General features: G+C 37.5%; 1 protein-coding gene across 1 annotated transcript; it reads left to right on the top strand.

The window, feature by feature from the left end:
• The first annotated feature begins 138 nt into the window (after positions 1–138).
• On the top strand, positions 139–27,193 carry ddb1 (damage-specific DNA binding protein 1). Its single transcript, XM_087794298.1, has 27 exons — positions 139–304; positions 928–1,076; positions 2,311–2,427; positions 2,903–3,124; positions 3,233–3,347; positions 3,639–3,736; positions 6,342–6,500; positions 6,879–6,962; positions 7,128–7,244; positions 9,475–9,577; positions 10,164–10,239; positions 10,320–10,428; positions 12,481–12,659; positions 12,808–12,971; positions 14,493–14,600; positions 16,366–16,573; positions 16,673–16,768; positions 17,086–17,197; positions 17,789–17,912; positions 18,999–19,163; positions 19,603–19,697; positions 20,386–20,556; positions 21,367–21,476; positions 22,166–22,335; positions 25,188–25,290; positions 26,024–26,147; positions 26,707–27,193. Exons 1-27 carry the CDS (start codon positions 244–246, stop codon positions 26,788–26,790), a joined length of 3,423 nt encoding a protein of 1,140 aa, XP_087650424.1. The 5' UTR covers positions 139–243; the 3' UTR covers positions 26,791–27,193.
• The last annotated feature ends 604 nt before the right edge of the window (positions 27,194–27,797 follow it).

The raw sequence follows: 27,797 nt of genomic DNA, 5'->3' as shown, positions 1-27,797 counted from the left end.
CAGTAAAACTGCTGGTTTTCAAAGCGAAATAATAATTCTGACAAACTAGCTCAATGTCAATGACTTAACAGTAATAACAGTATTACCGCGCCGAAGCACACGGGGGCGCTACCCGGATTCTGCCGATCTTTCTTAGCATCCTTCCCAGAGCTTCATTGACTACTTCCGGATACTTCTGATCAATGATTCTGTCACTTGTGTGACATAAAACACTTTTGAGGTGTTTACTTTTTGTTGACAAAGATGTCGTACAACTACGTGGTCACAGCCCAGAAACCCACCGCGGTCAACGCATGCATCACAGGTAAAGTCGCGACGGCAACTTCTCGCTCGTCTTTGGCGAGGAGTCAATGCTAACGCACGCTAGCTTGTGTCTAGCTTAGCTCCCGCGCTGCGCACAAACCCGTGCTCACGACGGGACGGAGAAAGCTGCACTGTTGACCTGCTGGTCGAGACGTGGTTCGCTGGAGAAGCACACTTTCACTGCAAACCCGTCGATTTATTCGAATATGTACGTGTTGTCAACACTCTGCTGCAACGCGTTGTGACTCAGTGTTGTCACTCAAGATGTCCCCCAAAAATAAGTACTGTTGCCATACTTAAGCACTTATTAAGAGCGAAGCCGTTAACATACAGTATTGCAAATATTTTCATTTTACATGTAGAATAGGAGGTTTGGTGTAATAAAAAAAACAAACCTCAACTTCTAAGGCTACCTACCTTTAAGTTCTTGTCATGTGTAAAACCTCTAAAAGCTGCTTTAATAAATGTTTCCCCTGTATAAACCGGTCTTTTTAACACAGGACTGCAATACCATTAGGGATATCTATCTATCTATTTATATCTGAGGGATTTAGTGCCAAATGTTGTTAAGCAATGTTGAGAAACACATTGAGAATGATAACATGAGTTTATTCTTGTCTGCAGGGCACTTCACCTCAGCAGAGGACCTCAATTTGCTTATAGCGAAGAACACACGACTGGAAATTTATGTTGTCACAGCAGAGGGGCTGCGGCCCGTCAAAGAAGTTGGCATGTATGGCAAGATCGCTGTTATGGAGCTTTTCAGACCAAAGGTAGGTGCTATCAGATATTGGTTATTTACCTTTTAATGAGAGGTTTCTTTACTGATGTGCTGAGTGCAAATCTATGTCTCACTGCTGTGTGTGCTGACATCTGATCTCGGATACTGACTATTGCTACTGTGCATGATCTGTAAAAAAATAACGATAAAATTAATTATGACTGATACATATTTTATTCGCTACTTAAGTAGAAATAATACAAAAACCCTAGTAGGCCCATTGCAACAACTATGCAGTCAAAATGACTAACACTTCTAAATGTATCTGCTATCTGTTACACAATATTTAATAGATTGAAAATATTAAGACTCTTAACATGCAAAATATGTTAGAAAATTCAAATAAAATGGGCAATATATTACAGCTATGCCTAAATAAACATTGTAAAGTAAATAAGTATACAGTAATGCGTAATGCTTTATGAATAAACAAAAACTTTTCAAAAAGGAAAACCAAAATACAAAAATAAGGGTTTACCTTTATTATACAGTAATAACAACAGTTTGTTGAATTGTATGTAAAACAAATTGAAAAACATTAATATGGTCTTAAAGATGTTGACAAAGACAGAATTGTTAGCATTGTGAGTAAATGTTTTGAATAAAGAGGAGCATGAGTCTATCCTGTGTTCATCCCCATAGCATATTGCCAGACTCAGTCAGATAGTAGGTGAGTCACAGAGCAGTCGACGGAACACAGTGTCATTAACCACTGAGAAACGATGGTCATCTATTCTGATGAATTCAATTATTTTTCAGACTATTTTTATGCCTTCTAGCGGTTAACCTCATGAGGGCGAGTGTTGCTGGTGTGGGCTGCGTTTTCTCTTCTCATTCTCTGCTATGAGCCTTTAAAAACTCATCATAATCCACCAGGTGTTTGTTCTTAAGAATTCAAACAATATTTTTTGTGTTGAAGCCTCTTAGTATACTTTCTCCTCAAAGTATTTTTTCATCACATATGTTCCCAGACACAAACTTTAAACCACTTTCCCACACAGTTTAAAACCTGCACACAGCAGACATGTTTTGTGGTTTGTTGCTGCAGGCAGCAAAGTATGAGCTCTGCAGATTAAATGAACTAAAACTTTTGGAGGGTTTGTGCTCTGTTGTCAAGACCTTTAAAGTGCCCAGCTGCACCAAACCACACAGCTGGTCTGCTTCACCACCACACTCTTGTACTTGAAGTAAAATAGGTACTACTTTTGTTTATCTGTTCTTTTCAGGGAGAAAGCAAGGATCTGCTGTTTATTCTCACTTCCAAATACAATGCCTGCATCCTAGAATACAAACAAAATGGAGATACCATTGACATCATTACCCGTGCTCATGGAAACGTACAGGTGAGTACACAATAAAGGATTGGAGTAACAACACACAATGAGCTTCATCAAAGACAGATTATAAAGCCATTGTGTGTCATTTTGTTGATTTAAAAATGACTTGGAATGATTTTTCTTTTCTTTTTTTAGAATAAATATTTATTATTATTTACTATTTTGTGATGTTTTTTTAGATTCTTAGAATAGTTAATTTATTTTTTGACGTTGAGTAAGCTTGTTTTTATTTAACAAAGTCACCTTGTAATTTGGACATTGCACAAGCCTAAATTGAATTGAATTGCATGCTTACTAATAACACAAGACCAATGTTTTTTTGCCCATGCATTTTTAAAAATATTTTGCTTTCTGCTGTATATTCCCTTAAAAAATCTTGCCTTAATTTAACCGTCCTCTGTATTTTTGTGTCTGTGCTTATTGCTATAATGATTAGATTTATGACTGTCATCTAATATTTTTTTTACCAATTCTTTTGAAGGATCGCATCGGACGTCCATCAGAGACTGGCATTATTGGAATTGTTGACCCAGAATGCACAATGATAGGATTGAGGCTTTATGACGGGTTGTTCAAGGTGATTCCTTTGGATCGGGACAACCGCGAATTAAAGGCTTTTAACATCCGCCTGGAGGAACTTCAAGTCATTGACGTTCACTTCTTGTATGGCTGCCAGGCCCCGACCGTATGCTTCATCTACCAGGTACTTTTGGAAAAGTTTACTGTTTATACTTTTTTGTTTGGATGTTTTGACTACATTATTACAGTATCATTGAACTCCCTCTCTTTACTATCATTCTATGAACCATAGGACCCACAGGGTCGACACGTTAAGACATACGAGGTGTCTCTACGCGAGAAAGAATTCAACAAAGGACCCTGGAAACAAGAGAATGTTGAGGCTGAAGCATCTATGGTCATTCCAGGTAATATATTCAGTGCTGGAAATTAACAATGGACTTTGATTTGCATCAGTAGCTTTTAATACGTACTTGAAGAGGAATTTGAGGGGTTAACATGAAGCAGTGGTTTCAATATTTGTGCATGAAATAACATCACTTTTGGAAAGATATTAATTTGGCCTAACTTAAATGTTTGTACTTTTGTGCATGTTTAACATCCATTCTTCACATTATAAATATTGTTTCATTTTGTCATGGCTTTTTTTACCTGGTCACACTTGTTCTACTACTAACAACTTTTTGCTGGTATTTCAGTACCAGAGCCATTTGGTGGCGCTATTATAATAGGACAGGAGTCCATTACCTACCACAATGGAGACAAATATTTGGCCATCGCTCCACCTACTATCAAGGTAATTTTGACCTTTTATATTTTTATATTTTTGGTGAAATTATGAAATGGTGTCGTGCATTAAGAGATCCGTTTTATACATCATGTGAAACATCGTTGACTATATGAAATGTTATTTAGTTGACTTGTGCAAAACAAATTAAGTTGTAAAAGAGGAAATTAAGTACACGGGTAAATGAAGTCTGTATATTTGCTCTTGATAATGTTGGAAAGGATGTTATCAGCTTATGACATTTAACCATAAAGTAGAAAGACAGATTTTGTGTAATTCCATAAATTATTTACACAACATTGTTAATGACTTACTGTTACATTAGAACTCCTAAACTTTAATTTGTGTAATATTTACTGTATATAAAATAGAATAATTATTTTGAGAAGTAAGGAGGGCAAAGGGTAGATTATGAATTTGAATTTGTCCATCGACCATAAGAATGTTATCCATTAAGAAAAGCACAAGGCCTGTTATCATATACATGTTAAAACCATGTTAAAACCAAGACTGTAATAAGTCACAGATAATGTTCAAAAATGTAACTTAAATGATCTAGGTTTAAAATTCAAACATTCTCTACTGCCCATTTCCTTGTTTGGATCCCTTGACGGTCGTAGAGTATCCCCATTCACAGTATACAACACAATCTCTTACCTCATAACTGGCATGTGCAAACCCTCAAGATCACCAAAAATATTACTTAAAATAATCCTTTTGTGCAACGACATTGTAACACGACAGCATCGGTTACTATACCACAACTTACATATCGCTATAGTCATTATTTCTAACATAAATTATTTGCTCACCTTAAATATTTGTGCAGGCTCTTTAGCACAGTTATTGCTTTTTTGTTATTTTTGTATGTATCTATGATGAGTTGGACTTTTTTTTTTGTTATTCTAAAAAATATGAATATGAAAATGTTTTCATATAAAAGTAAAGATTTCAGTCCAAGATCAATACTTTAGTTTCCTCATATGCCCTGCTAACATGTACACGGCTCAGTGCCTCGAGAATCTCCTCCACAGCATCCTGTTTCTATAAATAAGACTGTTGCACTCTTGGGGTGCAGCTTGAAGATTAAGTGTCAGATAAATAAGACTTAGTAACTTCGACAATAGCTGGCAAAGAATTTGAATTTTTTAAAGTAACATTTATTATTCTTTGGTGGCGAAATGCAGAAATTCATAAGTTCCTCAAGAGAGATGCTATAATTATGTTTCGACCAGAGGCAATGTGGTAGTGTTGAGTATATCCATCTTTTCCCTGTCCAATATTGTACAATCAGGAGCCAAATGCATAAAAGTTTAAGGAGTATAAGTTGTTCATGTGACCTTTGTTGGAAGACATTATCATCAACTGTTGGCACACAGAGACTCTGCGCTATTCATGGCTGTGCTTAATATTTCATGCATGCACATTATTTTCATGCTTCACCATGACACTGGATATACCTCCTGTAAACTTGAAATGAAAACCTGCATGGAATGGAAAATAGATTATAAAAAACAAATGCAATAAAACAACAATTTGATGATTACATTTGGATGTGGCTGATTCGATCATCATTGCCATTGCAGTGCAGTTAGAACAGTAATATAAACCATTTGAAACTAAGAAAACAGCATAGCTAATTTAATGATGCTAACAATGGTCATTCAATATTCTGTCGAGTCACTATTTTATGCAGACTTTTGAAGTCAATATTCAAATACAAATGCACAGTAAACATGACCTTTTATGGTTAAGTTATGAGTAATATTTGCATAATTTAAACGCCCATTATCCATATCAATGTTTTTCAGATTTCACAGAGGTTTATTTTAAGTTGAGATTGTTTATTTTTTCCATTCCCTGATGATTTTTTTATGCAGCAATAAAACAAAATAGATGCATCTGTATCGTTTGAAACGGTGGACTGTATCCCCTGTTAAATTTATATTCATAAATAAACTTGAGTTAATGACCACATTAGAGACTTTGGTTGCCTTACAATTTCCCAACATTTTCAATCATAATTTAGATTAAAAAAAATGATGTTTGTTTCACCCAGACTCTTATGACAAAAATGCTACACTCTCGTGTAAATGTATGCATTTAAACAGATGCCTTCACAAAGTAGTTTTCATTGAGACCAGTCTTGTGGGAAATTGACTTTTACCGTGAATAATGACATCTACAAAAAAACCTTGATTGCAAAAACTAGTAACAAAATATCAGTGATGCCCCATTACTTCATTACCACCTGCAATGATGGAATTGAATGATGTTGTAGTAGCAGTAGGTGATCCCCATTATGTTGTCATTCCCATTGTCTTTCAAAAACTCATTACTCATTGGTTCTATCATAAAGTGTTTGCCTGGATTTAACTAAACTTTCTGGCAAGTTTACATTCCACTGTCTGCATCAAGCAGCCAAAACTTTGCTGATGTTATAAGAAAATATAGATGTCCTTGTTTAAAAGTCTTGGTATAACTTAACTCCACAAACAACCTTTCTGAAAATAATCATGTAACAGAAGGAGAAACTGTCCACAGCAACTAATGCATATGTTGTTTTTTTAAATCATTTTGAGGTGACCTAAGCGTGCTCTAATCTCAATTGCAGCAAAGCACTATTGTCTGTCACAACCGGGTGGATCCCAATGGCTCAAGATACCTGCTTGGAGACATGGAGGGACGCCTGTTCATGCTGCTGCTGGAGAAGGAGGAGCTCATCGATGGCACAGTGGCCTTGAAGGACCTGCATGTGGAGTTGCTGGGCGAGGTGATGCTGCATTCATTTGTTGCCGTACAATCAACATCAACATGTCTTATAATTGAAGTCTTAGTTTGTCCAACCATAACTCATTCATATTTCCTACTTGGTGTGATCAAAAAAGCTTTGAATTAAGAAAAAAAATCAGCTGTTTTTAAAGGATGCATATTTGTTTTGGACTCAAAACATGTTTGCAACACAATATTCCTGTGAATGTTTGACACAGATGAGTACAGATTCAACTTTCCCCAAGTTCCAGGAAAATGCGTATACCTTTACATACAAAGGCTATAATGCCTTTAGAGCCGAACAACAACAAGAAAAGAAAGAAAAACGCATCAAAATAAGTTGTGTATGTTGTCTTCTGATGATTTTATCTGCTTACAGACTTCAATTGCTGAATGTTTGACTTATCTGGACAATGGCGTGGTTTTTGTGGGCTCCAGACTGGGCGACTCACAGTTGGTTAAGGTATCTATTTGGTTTATTTCTTTTGTTTTTATTCCCTGCACTGAGGACATTTAAATCAATAAAAAATACATATACATGTCTTGCTGTATGTGAATTTATAAAAGATGTAATATAAGTACACCTGTCTTAGTCAAGTGTCAATTATATTCCACTTGTTTTTCATAGCTCAACGTGGACAGCAATGACCAGGGTTCTTTTGTGGCGGTGATGGAGACCTTTACTAATCTTGGGCCCATTGTGGATATGTGTGTGGTGGACCTGGAGAGACAAGGCCAGGGTCAGGTAAATATCAAAATATTTGTATTTGTCAAAATTAATTAAACAATTTAATGGAAAAAAAAGAATGTACACTTTAAACATGTAATGCTACTTTTTCAAAATTATACAATACAATACATTTCAAAGAATGCTCTAGTTGTTTATGTTGGGGTTGTCCAAACTATTGAAACTTATAAAAGTATTGATACCAAAGCTCATTTGTTCATTTTATGTTTTGCACTACCTCGGACCTGAAATCATGGTTGCAGTTTATTTTTGCACTACTGTTTCTTATAAGTATTATGTGTAGTTCTGTTAACTGTAACATGTTGTAACACACGTTATTTTTGCATTTTTCTGGGGTTCCAATGGCAAACAAACTGAAGTGAGAGAGACACACTCGCACACAGAGCATAGAATAACTACATAAGCCTGGTGGATAATTCTGAAATGCATCATTTTGTTTTGCTGTGTGATCAAACATATTGACGGTAAAACTAAACAATGCTTTACAACTTAATCGTGCCATAGCCGAAGAACTTTTATGTTGAATATATTCAAGTGAGTTTTGCTGACTGCAGCAACTTGATTAGCTATCTAGGGGTTTCTTTTATATCCCTGTTAGCTCCCTGTTTTCTTCATGTAGAAATATATCTGCTAACTCTGTAGATGTCTAATCTTCGTTTAAAAATTCAGTACTGCTTCTATTGTCTTTTACGCCTAAATAAATGTGCTCAACTCGATTGTTATTCACACCCCTCCACTTAAAATTTGTTTACCTTTGCTTCTGCTTTGCTGGCATTTGCAGCTCTTGAAAACAAAATGTGAAAGTCTGATTTTTATGAAAATCATAAAGCCTTCAAGCTGGTACTAATCTTTAATTAAATGAAAGTCGATAACGCCCCCAGAGGTAGATTTTAAGTGTGGTAATCATCATGTCCATGGGTCATTAAAAAGTCTTCTAAAGCCTTAAATAAATCTCCTCTTTCCCCATTGCAGGCCTCAAATCATGTTTGTGAAATGCTTTCTTAAATATGGATTAGATAGGCCTTAAATATTTTATGCGTCTGCAGGTGATCATTTTACCTGCAAACTCCTTGAAGAATTTACTGTATTGACTTGTTGTCAGAAAAACAATAACTTTCTAAATTTACACAATATTGAATCTCTGTCCCTCGAGAAGCAGGATGTTACGCTGTTTGGTAGATTAATCCAAAGTACACGTCGTTTTAAACTATCTCCATGATTATTTGAATTTAAATGGATTTATACCCCAAATTCATTAAAAATAATCAATATCAACAAAATTCACATTTTCATAAATAGCATTTATTAGATGAATTAAATACTTCACATTAAGAATAAATTAGGAGAGAATTAAATAAATACTTTGAGACTGCTTTTCTTTAGAGTGGAATTATTGTTTATGCAGGCAAGTGTTGGAGTGCTCTGTAAAAATGAATATCTCAAAGGTTAATTTATCTTGTAGCTTTATTATTTAAGAAAATTAAATTTAAATTTTCCTACTTTTCACAACCTATTTTAGAATATTTTAGTGTGTTGCTGGTGTTAAGATGAAATTCTGGGGTTTGAAGACAGAGTTCTGTTGGCAGGATTTAGCACAAAGTCTCAGAGGGTCTAGGAATTTGTTCCAAGGGCAGAGGCCTGCAGAGCTTTGAAGCTGTTTTCAAAGAGTCAGATCAGCATGTTATCCACAAGGTGAATACATCCACATAACTGCATCTCCATTTATTCTACTAAGGCAATAATTAACACGAGTCAGAAGCAATATCATTACATGTCTGCTGGACTTGTATGACTATTGTTACAAGACTGTTCTTTTCATTAGCGTGGTGGAGTTATGGATGTAAAGCCAACAAACCACTGAGAATATGCTGGTTTGAGTTTGTGTTTACTCGTCTACTACAATGTTTGTGTTGTTGTGGCGAAGAGTGCTGATTCTACTCATGCCTTCAGCTAATTTCAGCCTCTATTCATGTTGAAAGTTGACCTGGTTAAAAAAAAAAAGAGCTCATGCATTGTTGAACTTATTTCTCATCAGAGAACCAAATGTGTTTACCACGGAAATATTAAACCAACTAGACTATAACTTAACATTTCTTAGTCATAATGGTAAGAGTTAAATGATTATATCAAATCATGAAAGACTCTTAGAACTAAATAATAGATGCTTGTGTTGTAAATGTAACTTATGAAATAATTCAAATGACATCATCTTCTTCCCCTTATTCAGCTGGTGACCTGTTCTGGTGCGTTCAAGGAAGGCTCTCTTCGCATCATCCGCAATGGCATTGGAATTCATGAACATGCTAGCATCGACCTGCCAGGAATCAAAGGTTTGTGGATTTATTGTGTCTTCTTTATCCCAATCAATAAGCATTCCGACATATTAACTAGTGTTTTTGCAGTACAAAATATCTTATTCCACAGAGTGTAAGATTAAGTTTATTGCAGCCATGTTGTTTTATGTTCTGCAATGTCTGTTTAGGGCAAACGTGCTTCTTGATTTTAGGTCCTATTTTTAACTTTTAAGATTTAAGCTTTGTCCAAGTACATGTTTTACAATCGGAACCAAATCCCATCCCTTTTCCTCAGATCAAGTAAGTAGTAAGAAAGTAAGATGTCAGTCAGGCAACATTTCTTTCTCGGTCAGGTTTAAATAAAAACCAAGTGCCTTTTCAGGTCTCCTTGCATTTGTTAAGTCTGCTATTTATTGGCCGTCTCGGCCCCTAAGATCCGAGCAGCCCGGGCCTCTTGATGGTGGCAATTATTCACTTTACAAATCAATGACTCACTAAGGGAGATCAGCAACCTACACCTCTGTCGTGTAAACATCCACTGACAAAGTGACATTTGACATCTCTCCCCTGCCTATCAATAACTCGGAGTCTCCTTGAAAGCTTTCGCTCTTACCCCTTGAAGGTCTGTGGCCACTTCGCTCAGAGGCAGGCAGAGACACTGACGACATGCTGGTGCTGTCGTTCGTGGGTCAAACACGGTGAGTGGTTTCTGTGCTGCCTGTCTGATAAGCCTAGAGTCGATAGCCTTATCAAAGCGTTTTCGTTTTCCCCTTGGCAGAGTGTTGATGCTGAGTGGAGAGGAAGTTGAAGAGACAGAACTTCCAGGTTTCGTTGACAACCAGCAGACGTTTTATTGTGGCAACGTGGCCCATCAGCAACTGATTCAGGTTTGTACACAAAAACGCACATCTTCAAACACTCCCTGTGTTCAGTAATAAGAAGTATTTCAAGGCTAATGCTTTTGGTTCAGCAGCAATTAATTATTTATACTTGATATTGATACATTCAGACCCTGAAATGTATTCACAATTTGTGTTGTGGCTTGCTGCATCATCTTCCCTTAAACAACAAGACATCCAATGTGACAGTGGCCTTGTTTATTCAAAACCCTACATTGGCTGCACTGCATGAGACTTCAGCAGCTTCAAATCAAACGTCTTAAATGAATCATTGCTGCGGGGGGCAACATGTTGACTACGACATAAAACAAGCAACTGTTTAGCTAATTAACGGTGACCAGTCATCCTTTCTTCCCCAGACAAGTCTGCCGGGACTTTCCAAACCATCGTGGATTTTAATTGCGTGTCTTTCTGTAAACAACGTTCAAATGACTAATCAGCCGTCTTACTTTGGCTTGTGCTGCAGAAGTCCCGGCTAATCACATGTTGACTACATGGTACTTGTATATAATATGTAAATCCAATTATATATGAATACATACACATAAAATCCTCAACTAAAATACACACTTTGAATATTTCTGTGCGAAATTGCTGTGATGGGACAAGTGTGTTAATTATACTGACGGTGATTATTATGAACGGCTTCAATTTTGACATCTTCAATTGAGCACACAGTAGATGACGATGATGCTCGAGTGGTGGAAAATCATTCACTCACACAGCGTGCATCTCAGTTTGCAAAATGGCTGAACAAGTGCTGAAGCTCTTTATTAGGTTCCAGCTGTGCCTTGTTGACAGACATTGAGCTGTTAAATAATCCCTCGTGGAATCTTCACACAAGTGTCACGATCAAAAATGTGTATCAGTTATGTGTCACGCCTATCCAAGTAGCAGCGCCAAGTTTATTCACTTTTCTGTTATCACACAAAGCGACCAAAGCGACACGTGTTTATTCAGCTCAGTGTGACATGCGTTTGAATGCAGCCTTTGGATAAACTGAGGATTTATCCTCCTTATAACCTTCTCCTTTTTTCTTGCCGCGTTATTTTTTAGTCACGGCTTGAACTGTAGAGAAAGATGATGCAGAAAAATGGGAGGGTAAAGTTTAAAAGCTCTGGAGTTTTGTGTTTATATGAAGTTGAAACTGATCTACTGCAAGGATTAAATACATTTGAATTATTATCATTACTTTTTTTAATGTCCATATAGGGGAAAAAAGTTGTGAACCGCAGACTTTTTTTTCCTTTAACTTGAATTTTCTTTTATATATTATACATTACATAAACCGTGTTTACAAAATGTCTCGTAAAATATACAATTTTCCGGAAAGGGGTTTGTATTACATTAGACAACCTATTTTGACGGCTAAAACTCAGTTTAATCTAAGTAAACCTCCCAAACTAGAGCAAGACATTCTCGTTCCCTTTAATCCATTATTAATGCTCACCATAAATAATTCACCTTTACGCGGTTTTCATCCAATTATATACTTTGCTGAGGTGGTATCCTAAATGATTTACCAGGGTGGTCATGAATATCATACACTATTAATGTAATCGTGTGTTTTATCCTTTAAAATGGTAATTTTATGAATATGAAACATACGCTTTACTGACCGCACCTTTCCTTTTATTTGTTTTTCTAAATCTAAAGTTACTTTCTGTAAGTTTAAACATTTCACCTCTTGCTGTAGTCACAATATTAAACTGAATTTTATTTTATTTTGCATTGTTTTTGCGCTGATGAACTCTCTCCACTGAAATGAGTCTCATTCTCAGTGCTGCTATAATTCAAACCTCCTTTTGTCGATTACCTGCACACATTTCACGTAACAATGGTATAGGGTGCCTGGATCATGTGCTGGACCTTTTTAAAAACACCTTTTTATTTTGGAAGATTGCTGGAACAGATGCATTTTTCAGGCTTTGTATCAGATGACGGCATGTTATAGATCTCTTTCTTTACACCTCTGTTTCCACTGTTATTAAACTACTGCCTAGGATAACCTTGTAAAGGGAGATCTTTGTGTGCTTCCAGATCACGTCGGGCTCGGTGCGTCTGGTGCTCCAGGATAGTAAAACCTTAGTCAGTGAATGGAAGGAGCCACAGGGAAGGAATATAAGTGTGGCTGCTTGTAACCACACACAAGTGGTCCTTGCAGTGGGACGCGCTCTATACTACCTCCAGATCCTGTCTGGAGAGCTCAAACAGATCAGGTGGGAGGATTTATTTTTTATTAAAAAAAATATTTGAATCATAGTTTTGTTGCCATTTTTTTAAAGAACTGTCTACATTGAACCACCAAGTTCATCTTTACACTTGGAGCCATATTTCTTATTCTTTTGATTCTTTTCTCCCTTTAAGCACCACTGAGATGGAGCATGAAGTGGCCTGTCTGGATATCACGCCTCTTGGGGAGGGAGGTGGTGAGTCCCCGCTCTGTGCTGTGGGACTCTGGACTGACATCTCTGCCAGGGTACTTAAACTACCCTGCTTCACAGCGCTGCATAAGGAAATGCTGGGTGGAGGTGAGACATTCTGGAGGAAAAGTGCAAATATGTGCAGAGAAACGGGTTTGGTGGATGTTTGGTTCTCATTTTTCAGCTCAGTAGATCAGCTTTTTAATTACATTTAGTTCTTACAATTGAATGGTCCTATTCAGTCTACCACTGACTAAATGTTGAATTACCGTATCATAAAAAAAAAAGTAATTTAATTTATAGATGAAGTGAATTATTTTCTAAACGAAAGGCATGACGTTTCAATTGAATTGCTTTAGCTGTCAGTTTCTTTTTCCAAAGTGTCAGCCATCATTTTCAATGGATTTCTGATGGATGGCTGCTCATGATTTCCCTCACTTCTTCAACAAGGACACTCGGACGGCAGATTTGAACGTCAAAATTGAAAAGAAAATCTGACAAAGTTGTCATTCGTTTGCCTTTCTTTGTATTCAGTTTACAGAATGCTTTTCCTTCCATACAGATTGTTGTTATGAGTTTATAGGGATCCTGGATGATTGTTTGCTACTGACTGTTTGTGAACAATCTCTTCTGTCTGGCATAAAAGAGTTTTCTGTCCCTTTGGTGTACTTAATTTAGTTGAAAGGAAGTAGCTCCACTGTGTTGTTCATTTGCAAGTCAAATGTTGTGGACTCGCCACTGCCTTTTTTTAAAAAGGCCTGAACATGCCAGCCTGCCTACCTTTTTTTCAGGTCTTCTTATCTTGTCGTAGAGGTGGACAACATTCAGGTTTGGCAGATTCACATGGAGTGACGTAAATTGGGATCTTTTGAAAAGTGTTTTTTTTTTTTTCCCCACATCAATCACAACTCCTCAGACAGGCTTGAGACATGGAGAATGGAGTTGCAGCATTGATGTTTCATGTCTTCCCACTTTCCTTTCTTCCCTTTCTTCTTTTTTGACAAAGGCGTCAAGACAGCTACACGTTTAATTCCCTCCTGTGCTTGTATGTAACTCTTCTATTGTAGGTTACTCTTGTTTTTTTCGTGCTTGACCCAAGTTTATCTACATTTCTGATTCAGTGGTTTTCGTGTTCTAGAGTTGATGCTTTACTTTCTACCAATATATCCTCACGTTGTTGACATTGATGCAAATGGGTGTGAAAAGCATCGAGGGCTTGTCCTTTCTTTTTTAAACTGGATAAATGAAAAGGTAACAATGTAAAACCTGTAAGATAAAAATGTTAAAAGCAAATGGATGCTAAGACTCCAAACTATTAATGTTGACCTTTGATACAATATGTTTAGGAAATATATTCAGTGAGATATTTGTTTTAGAAAGAAAATAAATCTCCCCATTTATTCAGACTGACGCAACAAAACCTGCGTAATTCCTATAACTGCCAATAAATGCTGTTTACCATTTGTTCCTCGTTTCTTTTCCTCCAGTTTTCAGCCTCTCTGGATGAAAGCCATCGATTGTTCTGACAAAGATGTTTCAGCTGACATTCATCACTGCGCTGTTCATCTATCCACCTTTGACTCCAGAAGAGAGGTGAAATAAATCCTTTTGCTCTGTGTGCATCCCCAGAGATCATCCCTCGTTCCATCCTAATGACCACCTTTGAAGGCAGCTACTACCTGCTTTGTGCGCTGGGAGATGGAGCACTCTTCTACTTTGGTCTTGATCTTCAGACAGGTTAGTCCATTTTGCTAAATCACCGCCCAAGCACGGTGGTAATTCTGTGAACCGGCTGATCTTTGCTTAGAGACTTCTGTTGGAACTTTGTGCAGCTTCAGCGGCAAACATCTTTGTTTATATATATTAATACAGTGAAATTTGCTTTATAAAATGTTTATGACACTCACTAACAAAACATTATTAACAATCCGTTTAACTCCTAGTTGAAATTCTTCCGTACCAAAAAATAAATAAAAATGTCTAGCTCATGTCACAGTCATAGACATTCAGTTTATGTTGCAATTGAAATAATATCAGAAACTTTAATTTGATAAGATTTTATAATCTTTTTTTATATTGCTATTCAAAGATGGTGTCTACATTTTTGTATTTATACTCAATAACCTCAAGGCATGTTGTTGTTAAACAAACTGAACGCAACATTGAAAAATAAAGAAATCACACACTGCATCAATTGGATGCACTGCCCTTTAAATGCATTTTGTGGTAACCTATAGTAAATGAAAATTTTAGGTAATGACTCTTTGACAAAGAAACATTTTTAAAATGTAATTAAAAAAAAGTATGAAGACAAATTGCAAACTATTTTATTAAATTTCAAAGTTATTTAGACCAAAGGTTCCCAAACTTTTCAACCCACAACCCCCAAAATAATGTAGCCAGAGACTGGCGACCCACACTATCCTTGCATGTTACTGAAAAAAATAAAATAAAATGTGAGGCACCGGCCATAAGCACTAGGCTTATCCAAACACTGGCTTAACAACAACACAAAAGAACAGAGCAAGCCTGTTATGATTTTACATTTAGAAATGTACTGTAATATAAAAGCAAGTCAAAATAATATCCATCATGAGTGCACATTATTGCTGTCATGTGCAAACTCAACTTTGAACAGAAAAGTAATAAAAAAAAAAAGAACATCTCAGTCAATGTTATATCCACAAACGTAAACATATTTACATTGATGCTGCGCCAATTTACATTTTGGCAGCTATTTTTTTTCCCATACATGGTTTAATTGTGGAGCCACACGGAGATCATTCTCCACATTAAGACGTGTATTTATTTTTAATATATGTCTGTGCAGAAAAAGTATTTTCGCACAGGTATGTGGCGCCAAGTGGCATCAGTTTTAAAAGTGCATGACAGCTCAACCAGTTTGTCCTCCAATGTCGGCTGACGGATGACGTGCAAGCTGACTATGATGCGGCTCATGTATAATATAATCTTTATTTTCCGACACTGTGATCACGTTGTACATTATCTCTCACTCTCATTCTCGCTCTCCCGTCACCACAACCAGAGTTAAGCCATATTATATATGTTTTAGCGTTCCATTTAATGTGTAATATTCCAACATCAAGTGCACATTGGAAATTTAAAAGTGGGTTGATTAAAGTTCATTATTTCAAGAACTGTTTCTGTGTGTCTAGAAATCATTCAAGGTAATTTACTAAACTGCTCTTGGTCCGAGAAAGTCGATGTCACTCCAAGGTCACTATTCTCAAAATATACCCTCAAGTTGCATCCCAGGTATTGTTTGAGCAGGTAAATGATGAGTGTTGCCTCCACAGTGAGCTAGAGACCACCAGGATAGACACACAGGGAACTACACGATTATGTTGGCTGTAGTATTTCTCCATTGTTTTTGATGAATGGAAGCTCTGGAGACCTGAGCAGCAATCCATTCTCTCCCTTTTCCAAATTGTATTTTCTGTTACAACTGTGTTTCAATCTTATTCTCTTTTTCTTTTTTCAGGTGTCCTTAGCGACCGTAAAAAAGTCACCCTTGGCACCCAGCCCACTGTGCTGAGGACCTTCAGATCTTTGTCCACTTCAAATGTCTTTGCCTGTTCTGATCGACCCACCGTCATTTATTCCTCCAACCACAAGCTTGTGTTCTCCAATGTGAACCTCAAGGAGGTCAACTACATGTGCCCTCTGAATTCTGAAGGCTACCCAGACAGGTTGATGCAAATGTTTTTTTTTTTAATTTTAAGTTTTATTTACAACAAACTGTCGTGGATGTTCTCATCATTTGGTTTTGTTTTTTCTTCCTCACACAGTCTGGCTCTTGCTAACAACAGCACTTTGACTATTGGCACTATTGATGAGATTCAGAAGCTTCACATCCGCACGGTTCCACTCTATGAATCTCCCAGGTGAGTTTGGTCTTTAAAACATAATTCATCAGAATAGATCCCTATCTTTGTAAATATACTCATCGTGAAGTGAGATGTTTTTGTTTTATTGAGCAGCTCTGGTTAGTTCTCTTGGTGTTCTCCTATACGTTATGTTTGATTGTTGAATTATTAAAATCTGACTGAAATCAGACAGTCCTGTTCCGTTGAGACCTTCTATTTCTGCGTATTACATTTGATATTCCGCAGAAAGACAGGAAGATGAATAAATGTATGTTAATTAAAATGTTTCTGAACTCATTTTTTTTGTCCTCTCTTCCCTGTAAACACTTCATTAGGCGAATTTGTTATCAGGAGGTTTCCCAGTGTTTCGGAGTTCTTTCCAGTCGTGTGGAGATTCAGGATGTGAGCGGAAATACATCTGCCGTGCGCCCCAGTGCGAGCACTCAGGTAATCTTATTTCATTTGAAGTGATGAAGCCATTTACTTTTCAATTACCTGCAACATCAGGACATTAGACTATTAACAAACTCGACTTTAATAGCATAACTTGAACACGTCTTGTAGTATTCTTGTATTTAAAAAAACGAGCTTGTAACTGGGCCAAAATATTTCATTAAATTAAGATATTTAATAACAATTAAAGATGAAAAATAGTTTAGATTCAATTAGGGTATTGGCGGTGCCATAATGCTAGTTGAGCGGAAACAGAAACAAACCGTGAAGTTTTTAAGCACATGGCATGCGGTTCCTTCAACAGGATTCCTGCAGACAAGAAAAATGTGATTACCTTTCAGCCCAATTTACTGCGACTGCTTGTTTTGTATGTGCGCTCGGTCTGGCTCAGTATCCTCTTCCCCCTGGAGATGTGTCTGGTCTCTATTTATGTTTGTGTTATTGCCTAAACCTACGTGAGTCCGAGCAAAATAGCGGTTATCGCGCTCGGACTGACAAAACTTTGAGCTAAGCTTGATCCTTACTGCGCTGCTTGATCAAAGATTTGCATTTTCTTTTGTCATCGTAACTCAAACACGCATCTAGGCGCTGTCCAGCAGTGTGAGCTCCAGCAAACTCTTCCCCAGCAGCACTTCTCCCCATGAGACATCCTTTGGGGACGACGTGGAGGTTCACAGTCTTCTCGTCGTGGATCAGCACACCTTTGAAGGTGAGTCAGCGCTTCATCCATTATGTTCAAAGAGAGTCATTTCCTTGTGAAACAGAGACCTTTACATTGTTCTCAGTGGATTTTATTCCAACCACTTCTGTTCAGCTATAATGCATATATGAAAACCAAGCTTCTAATCTATATTAAATACTTGTTCTAAGTCAGTAGTGTGCGATTAGATTTCCACGTTTTATACAGTGGCTATTGTGTGTTTGGCCGTCAAGCAAAAATAAAGCATAAAAGCGTTTAGGGAAAAGTAAATAATCAAATAAAAAAAGATCAAGTTACATATGATAATTTTTTTTTTCTTACATTACTTTTGTTTTCAAATCTGTTGTAGAATCACCTGTTCCCCTTCTTTAGGTGGCAAATGCGGTGGACAAAAGTCCCACAACTAAATATAGTCATATTTACAGATTGATAATTAAAAATATTAATAAATAGAATTGTTTACCCGTAAACTAAATTGTATTGTTCCAATTGTTCACAAGTACACTATATGTAATCGTTGTTTTTTTGCTGTCAAACCACAATTAAATAGATCATAATATACTGAATTAATTTTTTTAAAAATGGCCGTAGATATGGTAATAAACTACGGCAAAATCTTTTTTTTTTATTAGTTTAAGTAAGTAAGTCAGTAATTTAGCGTGTAGCCCTATTGTTAATCAGAAGATGCCCTAGTGTGCTGGATAAATTATTTACATCTCCCAGTCAAAGACTTTATTACAAGTCCCACATGTATCAACCGCTTCATTCATATGTTAATCTTTTTATGGGTTTCAAGTAGCATCAAAGAGCACCCAGATTATTTTTGTACTAATCTTTTTGTCATCCTGCCATCAATATAATATGTTTATTTATTGCCCAGAAATGGGCTTAAAATTGTGCCATGACATCTTAAAGACATGCGCCCAATATTTTCTGGAAAATGTTATTTTGTTTTTGGAAGCGAGTTTTCAGATAGAAATAACTATTTAATATTAATCATGTACATTCTTTGCCCCTTAAATCTTGGAATATTGATATGAAAACTGCTTGTGTCCGTAAGAAACATTGCAGCTTTTGATTCTACTTTTTCCCCAGTTCTCCATGCCCACCAGTTCCTCCCGAGCGAGTACGCCCTCAGCATGGTCTCTTGTCGCCTCGGGAAGGACCCCTCCGTCTACTTTATTGTTGGTACTGCCATGGTGTACCCAGAGGAGGCTGAGCCCAAACAAGGCCGCATCATTGTTTTTCACTACACTGATGGTTGGTACTTGCTTTTTAATACTTATAGTGGAATTGTGTTGTTTGTTCTTACCCACTTGTTTCTTTTCCTTCTTCAACTTTTTTACTTTAAAATGTTTTTTTCTGATTGTTTCCTCTCGGGCATTGTGTCCTCTTGTTTTCCACCTCCCTTAATCATTTTCTTATCACTTCCTATCACACCTCCCTCTTACCGGCACGGATCTCCCTCATCTTCCTTCACACCGCGTCCTTCCCAGGGGGCAATTGCTGTCTTTCACACAGTATATCTCCCATTCTTTTAATTCAGCTCTTTCAGCCGACCAACTTGGCTTTACCCGTCTCTGTCTGTATTATTATGTTCACCCTACAGAACTCCTGAAGCTCCTTCTTTTGACATTGCCTATATATCGTATTAAATTTGATTAAATTAGCAACCAACCTTTGTCTTGTTTTCGTGCAGGAAAGTTGCAAACAGTAGCTGAGAAAGAGGTGAAAGGAGCCGTCTACTCGATGGTGGAGTTTAATGGAAAACTGCTGGCCAGCATCAACAGCACAGTGAGTGAAGCATTCATGTTTAACCTTGCAGATAAATTGGTTGCTTTATTTTGAAAATTAGCTTTTAGTTTGAATCATCTGGACCTGATAAAAACTCTTAATTCAATCCTTCATGTTGGGTATAAAGTGCAGCTTTTCCAGCACCTGCTCTCACTGTTTGACACCAGCGCTGTGTGAAAGGAATTCGTTTTTAACAAGGACAGGTGATGCAACTTTTTAGTATCCATGCAATTCGTACACGGGGTTTGTACGCCTCAGAAAGAGGCCAATTTCTTTGCTCTTTCTCTCTTCAGCCCTTTTTACCTTTTAAGATGGCAATATCGCAGGACCTTTTTTTTCTTAATTTCCTTTCTGGTATCATTTTTTTTTTTATAATAAGGGAATCTATATTTGCCCAAATAACTATATTTCCCCTCTGTCCATATATATTCTTTAATATCTTTTTAACTGTGGCATGAAATGAACTTGTATTTGGCGTGCTTTCCTAAATGTAAGTTAAGTGATGTTGATTCATAGATGGAATCTATGATGTGTAATTCTCCTTGATGTTCAACCACCAAATAAGAGCGATGGGAAGCCAGATGCTTTAAAGAAGATCTGATTTCAGTTTTCCCTAAAATACGTATTGGACTAAATTTCCAAAAATTCTAAATATAGGTTCCCTTTAATTGTGTCTGTTTTGTTTCAGGTCCGTCTTTATGAGTGGACAGCCGAGAAAGAGCTCAGGACGGAGTGCAACCACTATAACAACATCATGGCTCTTTACCTAAAGACCAAAGGAGATTTTATTCTGGTGGGAGACCTGATGAGGTCCGTCCTGCTCCTGGCCTACAAACCAATGGAGGGTAACTTTGAGGAAGTGAGTAGATGCTCTCTTTCAAACGTTGAGTGGAACAGGTGTTGCATCTGTGGAGCTACCTTTTAAATAAAGTATAACCTCATTTTTAATTGAGCAAAACTGCAGAATAGAATCTTCACCGAGGCACTCTTGTGATGTCAGGAATCATAAAAGAAAAGTCATTTGCCCTCATTTAATTTTTATCACTGTCAGATGAGGTTTTGAAATATGAACACAATGACTGCCCTTCAATAAAAAATATCGCTAAAATAAATTCTGCTGTAGGCTTTGACCTTACAGAATATTTCACGTTTGGCATTTCTTTTACATTTTAAGTCACTTTCACATTTAGCAGAATACTGACTCTAAAGTTTAAGTGTCGTCTCTCTCCCTGATATCAATGTATTAATAAAATGGTAAGAATTTAATTTTAAATTTTGGAATTAAATAAGATGTTCTTTAATTATAAATAGATCAGACAGCAAATGGCCTGGACCTCAACCTTGCCTTGAGCTTATTCAAGCTCCCCGTCTGTCTCGAATATTTGGATGAAGATGGTTTTAGGTGCAGCTTATGTTCCAACTCCTGTCATCCTGTCACAGGCCTTTCATTTTGTTGTGTTCATTTATGTGTTGATACACTGAATAACGAGCAAGCTTTTAAAGTAAAATTATGTTTTTGTATTTTCTTTAAAGTTCAATTAAAAAGTGACATGTTTTTGTTTTTTTACTGTAAAGGCTCATAAATATCCAGAAATTTTTCTCACAGATCCATTAGTGAATGATTAGAAAATTGTATCGCTGGATAACAAACTTTTCTGTGTTTTATTAGATTGCAAGAGATTTCAATCCCAACTGGATGAGTGCAGTGGAAATTCTGGATGATGACAACTTCCTGGGTGCAGAGAACGCGTTCAATTTATTTGTCTGCCAGAAAGACAGGTGAGCAGCCAGACTTCAACTTAATGTGCCTTGATAAAGACATTTGTTCCTCCCTCTGATCCTTTTTTCGTTCACTTTTATCAATGGTATCTATAGATGAACGGAAAAAGGATGTTACTGGTAAAATGATTATAAACATTGCACTCTGCCTGAATACTCCTCGTCACCATTGAGCTTGAGAAATGTAGAGCTCATTGTGTTAAGGCAGCATTTATATTCAAGCTGCAGTAATGCCTTCAACTCAACACTGCCAGCCAGAGATTGTGGTAATTGTCTCAACAACAAGATATGAGAATGCTCAGAGTGTGAAGGTTACTCAATGTTAAGCAGTGGTTTTGGTGGTATTTTACTCATGATTTCAAAAGATGAAGATGGTAAAATAGTTTCTGTGGCATCAACAATCGTTATCTGTCTAATACATCACGGCAGGCTAGTCTATGCCTTTGACCTTTGTTTTTGTGCTGCATCTCTTTTTCTACTTCTTTATCCCCCTATTCTCTATTATTCCCTGACCTTTTCCAGCACTCCTCATATCTCTCAACCATTTGTTTTTCTGTATTTAATCGATCAGTGTTGACCTCTAGTCATCTGCCATTTTGTCTTGTAACCACCTGTGTTTTACTCTCAACACATCTTCCCCACAAGTCTCAATGTTTCTGAACATCGCTTGTGGTATCTCTCACCATCAGCGCTGCCACCACGGACGAGGAGAGACAGCATCTGCAGGAGGTCGGCGTCTTTCACCTCGGGGAGTTTGTCAATGTCTTCTGCCATGGATCATTGGTGCTGCAGAATCTGGGAGAGAGTTCCACGCCCACTCAGGGCTCTGTCCTCTTCGGCACCGTCAACGGAATGATCGGTATGTTCCAAACATGGCTTAACATCTCAAATATGAATGGAAGCATATGGGAGATCTAAGCTTTTTGTAAGAGGTCAACACGACAGAGCAGTAAAGATTTGGGGCTGATTAAGCAACAGCATTTTGTGGCAATTATGAGTTTTTAAAACATATATTTCACTTCACAGCTGGTTCCTGAATATTTGTTTTTGTTTTTAACAAGTGATCTGTTAATCTGCCTTAAGATTCAAATTCAAGTAAGAATGAAATCTGTACCAAAACTACAGATGGTTCTGTTTGTAAGGTTAAAAAACGGCTTTAGTTTTTGTAAATCTTGGCTTTCATCAAGCTTTACTTTCTTTTTTAACTAAGCCACAGATTTAAAGATCAACTAATGTGTTGATTTAAGTGTGTCTTAAATAGATTTTGGACTCTATTGTATCATCAGTATGTTTGTACAAAACTCTCTTTTCATTGTAATATTTATATTGGAAAATGTGCCTAAGCCCCGCCTTAAAAAGGTTTGTTTTTCTGGAGATTCAATCTTGTTTACCATATCATGCCTACTCAGGGTTTGATTATAGCTGGCTGGAGGAGGAGTGAAGCCATAATTACATCATAATGGTCTCTGCTCTCAAAACGTCTCATTCACCGAGATTTCAGAAGGGGGTGAACTTTATTAAGTAATAACTTTAAAACATCATGATGAGGGACGTATTGCATCTTGGAGAGAAAGAATTCAACATTTGAAACATGTGACTCAGAAGAGTTGAGGTTTCACATTAGTTGCCCTTTAATGATTCCTATTAACTTTCTAATGCACACTCTTCTTTCAATATATATGTTTTGTGTAAAATCTATGTCAAGCCTTATGTTGACTAAACAAAAGTTCTCTATGTGATGACGAAGGAGGAAAGTTGAAGCTCTTTGGTGAAAAGTCCAAAGTTGAACAAATACGTTTGAAATGGCAGCACCTTCAATTTGTCGGGAAAAAAACTAACGATTCAATACATTTCAGATAGAATTGAAAGCCGAGGTTGCAAAAAATGAAAATGTCATTATTAGAACAGAAAAGGCCAATTTCTGAAAGAGACTGGACGCAGCAATAACACAGTCAGTTTTTCCTCCTGCCTTTGTGAGGGAGCAGCTCTGTACAATGCTGAAAATAAACACAATTTAACAGACATTTAGTTTGGAAATCCAACAATTGGAGGCAGTCGTTTCAGTTAGATATGAGTGTTGACTGCATTGTGAGGATTTCTAGTCATTATAATGTGTTGGCGCAGAGAACTAGAGGTCATGTCTGGACAGTATTTAGTGAAAAGACAAGTTGTGAAATGTGATGCCAGAAAAGGGTTCAGCTGCAACAACTGGCGACATAAGATAATATGACCAGGCTAGAGTCAAAATGCTGCTCAACACTGAGGCCACACTTTCTTCTCCCTTATCCAAACGATATTCTTCTGGAGAGAAACTTTCACAACATTTTGAAAAACAACACACTGATTTCTCGAGTCACTTTCTCATTAGTATTTGTGGTTTATCTTCTTCACTTTAAATAGTTCCAAATTGTGTTGGTGAAAAACTTTTAATGAAAGTTAGTTGTAAAATAATTTATTAGAATGTGCCCGAGTTAAAACAACTTTCTGTTCGGCCGAGGATTTCTTTAGAGGCATCCAAATCATTAACTGTTCTGGAGAAAAAATATTCTTACTTTTTCCACTTTTCTGTAGATTGAGGGCAAAAAAAAAAGAGGCTAGATTTAATGAGGGCGCGTGACTTGACAGTTATACAGCTGTTGTCATGGTAACTGCTTGTGTGTTTACATTCACTGCTAAAAGTGTTTTTCCTCAATTTAAACACTGTCTGGTGATCAATTTTCCATCACATTGAAGATAATTGAACATTTAAAAACATCAACTGGCAGTTTAAGAACAAACATAGCAAGTTTGTTAGCAAAGAAAATTGACTTGTGACCACGTCCGAGGGAGTAAACGCACGGATACGTCAGTCCTGGAGGACATTTGCAGCCTTTAAGCAGATTTCACCGTCTCTTTTATAAAAATATTATTTAATTTTAAAGGTAAAGTAGCCCTAATTTATATTGTAAAAAAAGTTTATGCCAAAATCCCATAAGTAAAATAAATTAAAAACTAAAATGTTCCAAAATTTGTGATTTGGTCTGGTTGGAAGATATGAGCTTTTATTTTGAAGTTCTGAATAAGATAATTCTTGATATGATGACATTGATCACTTTTGGCCCCAAACAAAATCTGAAGCCCCTCTTTAATAACAACTGGACAACGATAAAATGTATTTTCAAAGAAAAAAAGTGATCGATTTTACCTTTGTTTTGAAGGTCAAACAACATAATATTTGTAGTTCAAGTGCAGTAGCGTGTTGGTGTTTGTGTGCATGATTCAGAATGACTCCTCGATTGAGGCGTTTGAAAAAGTACATTTATTCTTCACGTTATTTGAGATTCATGTTGTATTTTAATGAAAGAAACCTTCTTCATTGCTCCACTGGGATCGTATACCAACTTAAAAGCCTGAATTGAGCAGAACGAGTCCCTTCAGGCAGTGTACATTTCTTTTATTGAGCTTTTATTCATAATGGAATGTTGCCCCAGCAGAGGCTAAATACTCTATTCTGTTATTAATGAAGACTAACGCTGTCATGAAGCCTCCTTCCCTAGATTGATAACAGAATAACGGTGAATTATTCATGTCTCAGCAGAACGACATGTTACATGAGTCATGGCCTGAGAAATGCCAATGATTCTCTGCCAGATACCACCTGAGATGATCTACCATCACAGATCCTGGTGTTTATTCTGTGTGTGTGTGTGTGTGTGTGTGTGTTTCTGCCAGGTCTGGTCACCTCCTTATCCGAGAGCTGGTACAGCCTCCTCCTGGACCTGCAGAACCGCCTCAACAAGGTCATCAAGAGTGTGGGAAAGATCGAACACAGCTTATATCCTTGTCGCCGGCCGGTTCTGTCGGAAGGTGCTGCTCATGCTTTTATTCACGTTTGTCTGCTGCTCTTAATAGCAGGATATCCAGCAGGTTCTTGAAATATTCATGAGCTTTCTTTGTATAGGACATCAACATTTCATGAGTACAGGGGGAGACGAGGCTGATTATCGGGGTGTTTGCCCGTCATAAATGATGTCGGCGCCTCCAAACAGCCGCAGATAAACATTATTATTCCTAATGTTTGTTTTCCTGCTCGGAGCGTCAGTCGCCGCATCACGCATTCATCAACGGAAGATAAAGAGTCGTTTAGATCCGTGTTGTTGGCTTTGAGATCCAACGTACAGAAACTGGCGCCGTCGTTTCTGTGGCTCATTACCAGACACACGACATGTTGCTTTGCTTCTTTAGGCTTTGGGAACCAGATGAAACCTAAACGATACTCTTGTCAATGATTTGTTTGATTTATTCAAATACCTTTATTCTTCCCAGGTTGAAGAACAGGAGTGGGTTTAAAATTGTTGCTAGTTTTTACAGCAAATGCTAAGTTAGGATTAAGATTTTTTTAAATAAAATGAGACAAAAATTGAATAAAAGTAATACAAATTAAACAGAATATACATCAAATTAGTAAAAGACGCAGTAAAAAAGTGATGAAAGACGCCAGACTCGGCGTAATTGACTCTTGTTCCGACGTAGACCAGAGATCAGACACTTCCTTGACTGACATTCACTTGGAGGTCTTTCCACACGGAGCGGAAAACTGAGCAGGCAGCCGGATTCATCGACGGAGATTTAATCGAAAGCTTTCTGGATCTGGGTCAAGCAAAAATGCAGGAGGTGGTCAGCACTCTTCAGGTGAGAGTTTTTTTTTCTGCTTCTTTTTCTCTTGAGCCGTTAAAGATCCACCCGACGTTAAATTTATTTGTGGACCTGCGAGTCTGAAGTTTTCTTCTCCAACGCCAGTGGAAGCATGCGAGGCGGGCGGGGGCTGGAGTCAGCTTTCACAGTCCATGCTTTTGAAAATGGTGCCACGTGACCAGATGAAAGTCGAAAGTGTAATTGCAGCAAAAAGGTTTTGAGTTTTAGGAAGAACATCTGAGGCCGCTCAGGGAAGCCATTTTCGCCTCGTGCTAGACTTCAAACCTCTGCCGCGGCTCGAGAAGAAGAGGCTGCAGAACTCAGCGAGATGATGGTTTAGAACGCTCGATGAGTCGTACAACTTTAAGTAAGTTGTTGAGGGAACATCTGGTTAACGGAGCCAGGTGCATGCTGGGAAGACAAATGAGTGCAACCGTAGAGAAACGTGTGAATGCTTTTTAAGTGTTTTTTTGTTTGTTTTTTGCAAGAACCCAGAGGGGTTCGAGAAATGAACACGGGTGGTTTTTAAACGCGTTTCTCTCTTGTGGGGCTGCAGATCGATGACGGCAGCGGGATGAAGCGTGAGGCCACGGTGGACGAGGTCATTAAAATAGTGGAGGAGCTGACCAGGATCCACTAGCCGAAGAAGAGGAGGCTCGCGAGGAAATCAATGCGGACGTCCCGGAACTCTGGGAATTGTAAATAATTATAAATAAAAAGGTTGTGAGCATGTTTTGTCCTTCGGTTAACAGTCATTTTTCAACTGTTGAAAGACGCAGCGTTTCATTGTTCAGTGAGACGAGAGAAGCCAGCGTTCTCCGTGTGTGTGTGTCCGCACATGTTTGAGTGTGTGTGTGTCGGTACACACTCTTGGATATTTGAAGGTTATCTGATTATTCCTCGCAGTTTATGTCGGGATGGTTTTTTAGCTGGGAGTTGAATATCGGTGTACAAGTCCAATAACCGAGGAAGACGAGTTCGATTTTTAGGTATTTTTGTCATTGTGACTTTTATTTGAATAAAAATTGCTTCAGTGTCAACAAGGAAGTGTGCGTTTGTCTCTATTGCACCTGCAACCCCTTTTTGTGCGTCCATTCACTTTGATTCATTTTCAATAACGATCAACCTGAAAGGAAAAACCTTGGCAAGAAATAGATTAGTTAAGTCTGTTTTAAGTGGACAGATTTGTAGTTGTTAACCTCAAGAAACAAGTAAAAATGAAATGATATTTTTCTACCTTTAACTCGGGAGCGGAGGAGTCTAATGAACTCACCAGGTCTGCCTCCACAGAAACACTTATTTCAAGAAAGAAAGAAAAAAAAACTTGACCGGTCGAGACGACTCCAGTTCTCTCCAGGCCTCCTGTGACGACGAGGGAATAAATCAATTATGACGGATGCAGATGGTAACGTTCACTCAAGGTTGGATGTAAATTCAAGGACATTATCTGCAGATAAACAAACCTGGTGCTGAACGTCATTAAAATGCCGAGCGTGAATAGAGGAACATAAAGAACCACAATCCTTCCTTAAGAGGCTGTGTGAGGTCAGACTTGTTGCTAGGAGACCGGAATCATACATGCAACAATTGAAAAAAAAAAAAGAAGCTTTTTCTATGTTCATTTGACCTTCATGAGGTCAGTGGTTG

The sequence above is a fragment of the Callionymus lyra genome, chromosome 6 (assembly GCF_982586985.1).
Source record: "Callionymus lyra chromosome 6, fCalLyr1.hap1.1, whole genome shotgun sequence".
NCBI lineage: Eukaryota > Metazoa > Chordata > Actinopteri > Syngnathiformes > Callionymidae > Callionymus > Callionymus lyra.
The sequence above is the reverse complement of the archived record's forward strand: the minus strand, read 5'-3'. Positions and strand labels throughout refer to the sequence as shown.

Coding starts and splice junctions, on each gene's coding strand:
- ddb1 (XM_087794298.1), top strand. CDS start 244: ATGTCGTACAACTACGTGGTCACAGCCCAGAAACCCACCGCGGTCAAC. Junction 6,501..6,878: donor ATGTGGAGTTGCTGGGCGAG/GTGATGCTGCAT, acceptor ATCTGCTTACAG/ACTTCAATTGCTGAATGTTT. Junction 12,660..12,807: donor GGAGAGCTCAAACAGATCAG/GTGGGAGGATTT, acceptor TCTCCCTTTAAG/CACCACTGAGATGGAGCATG.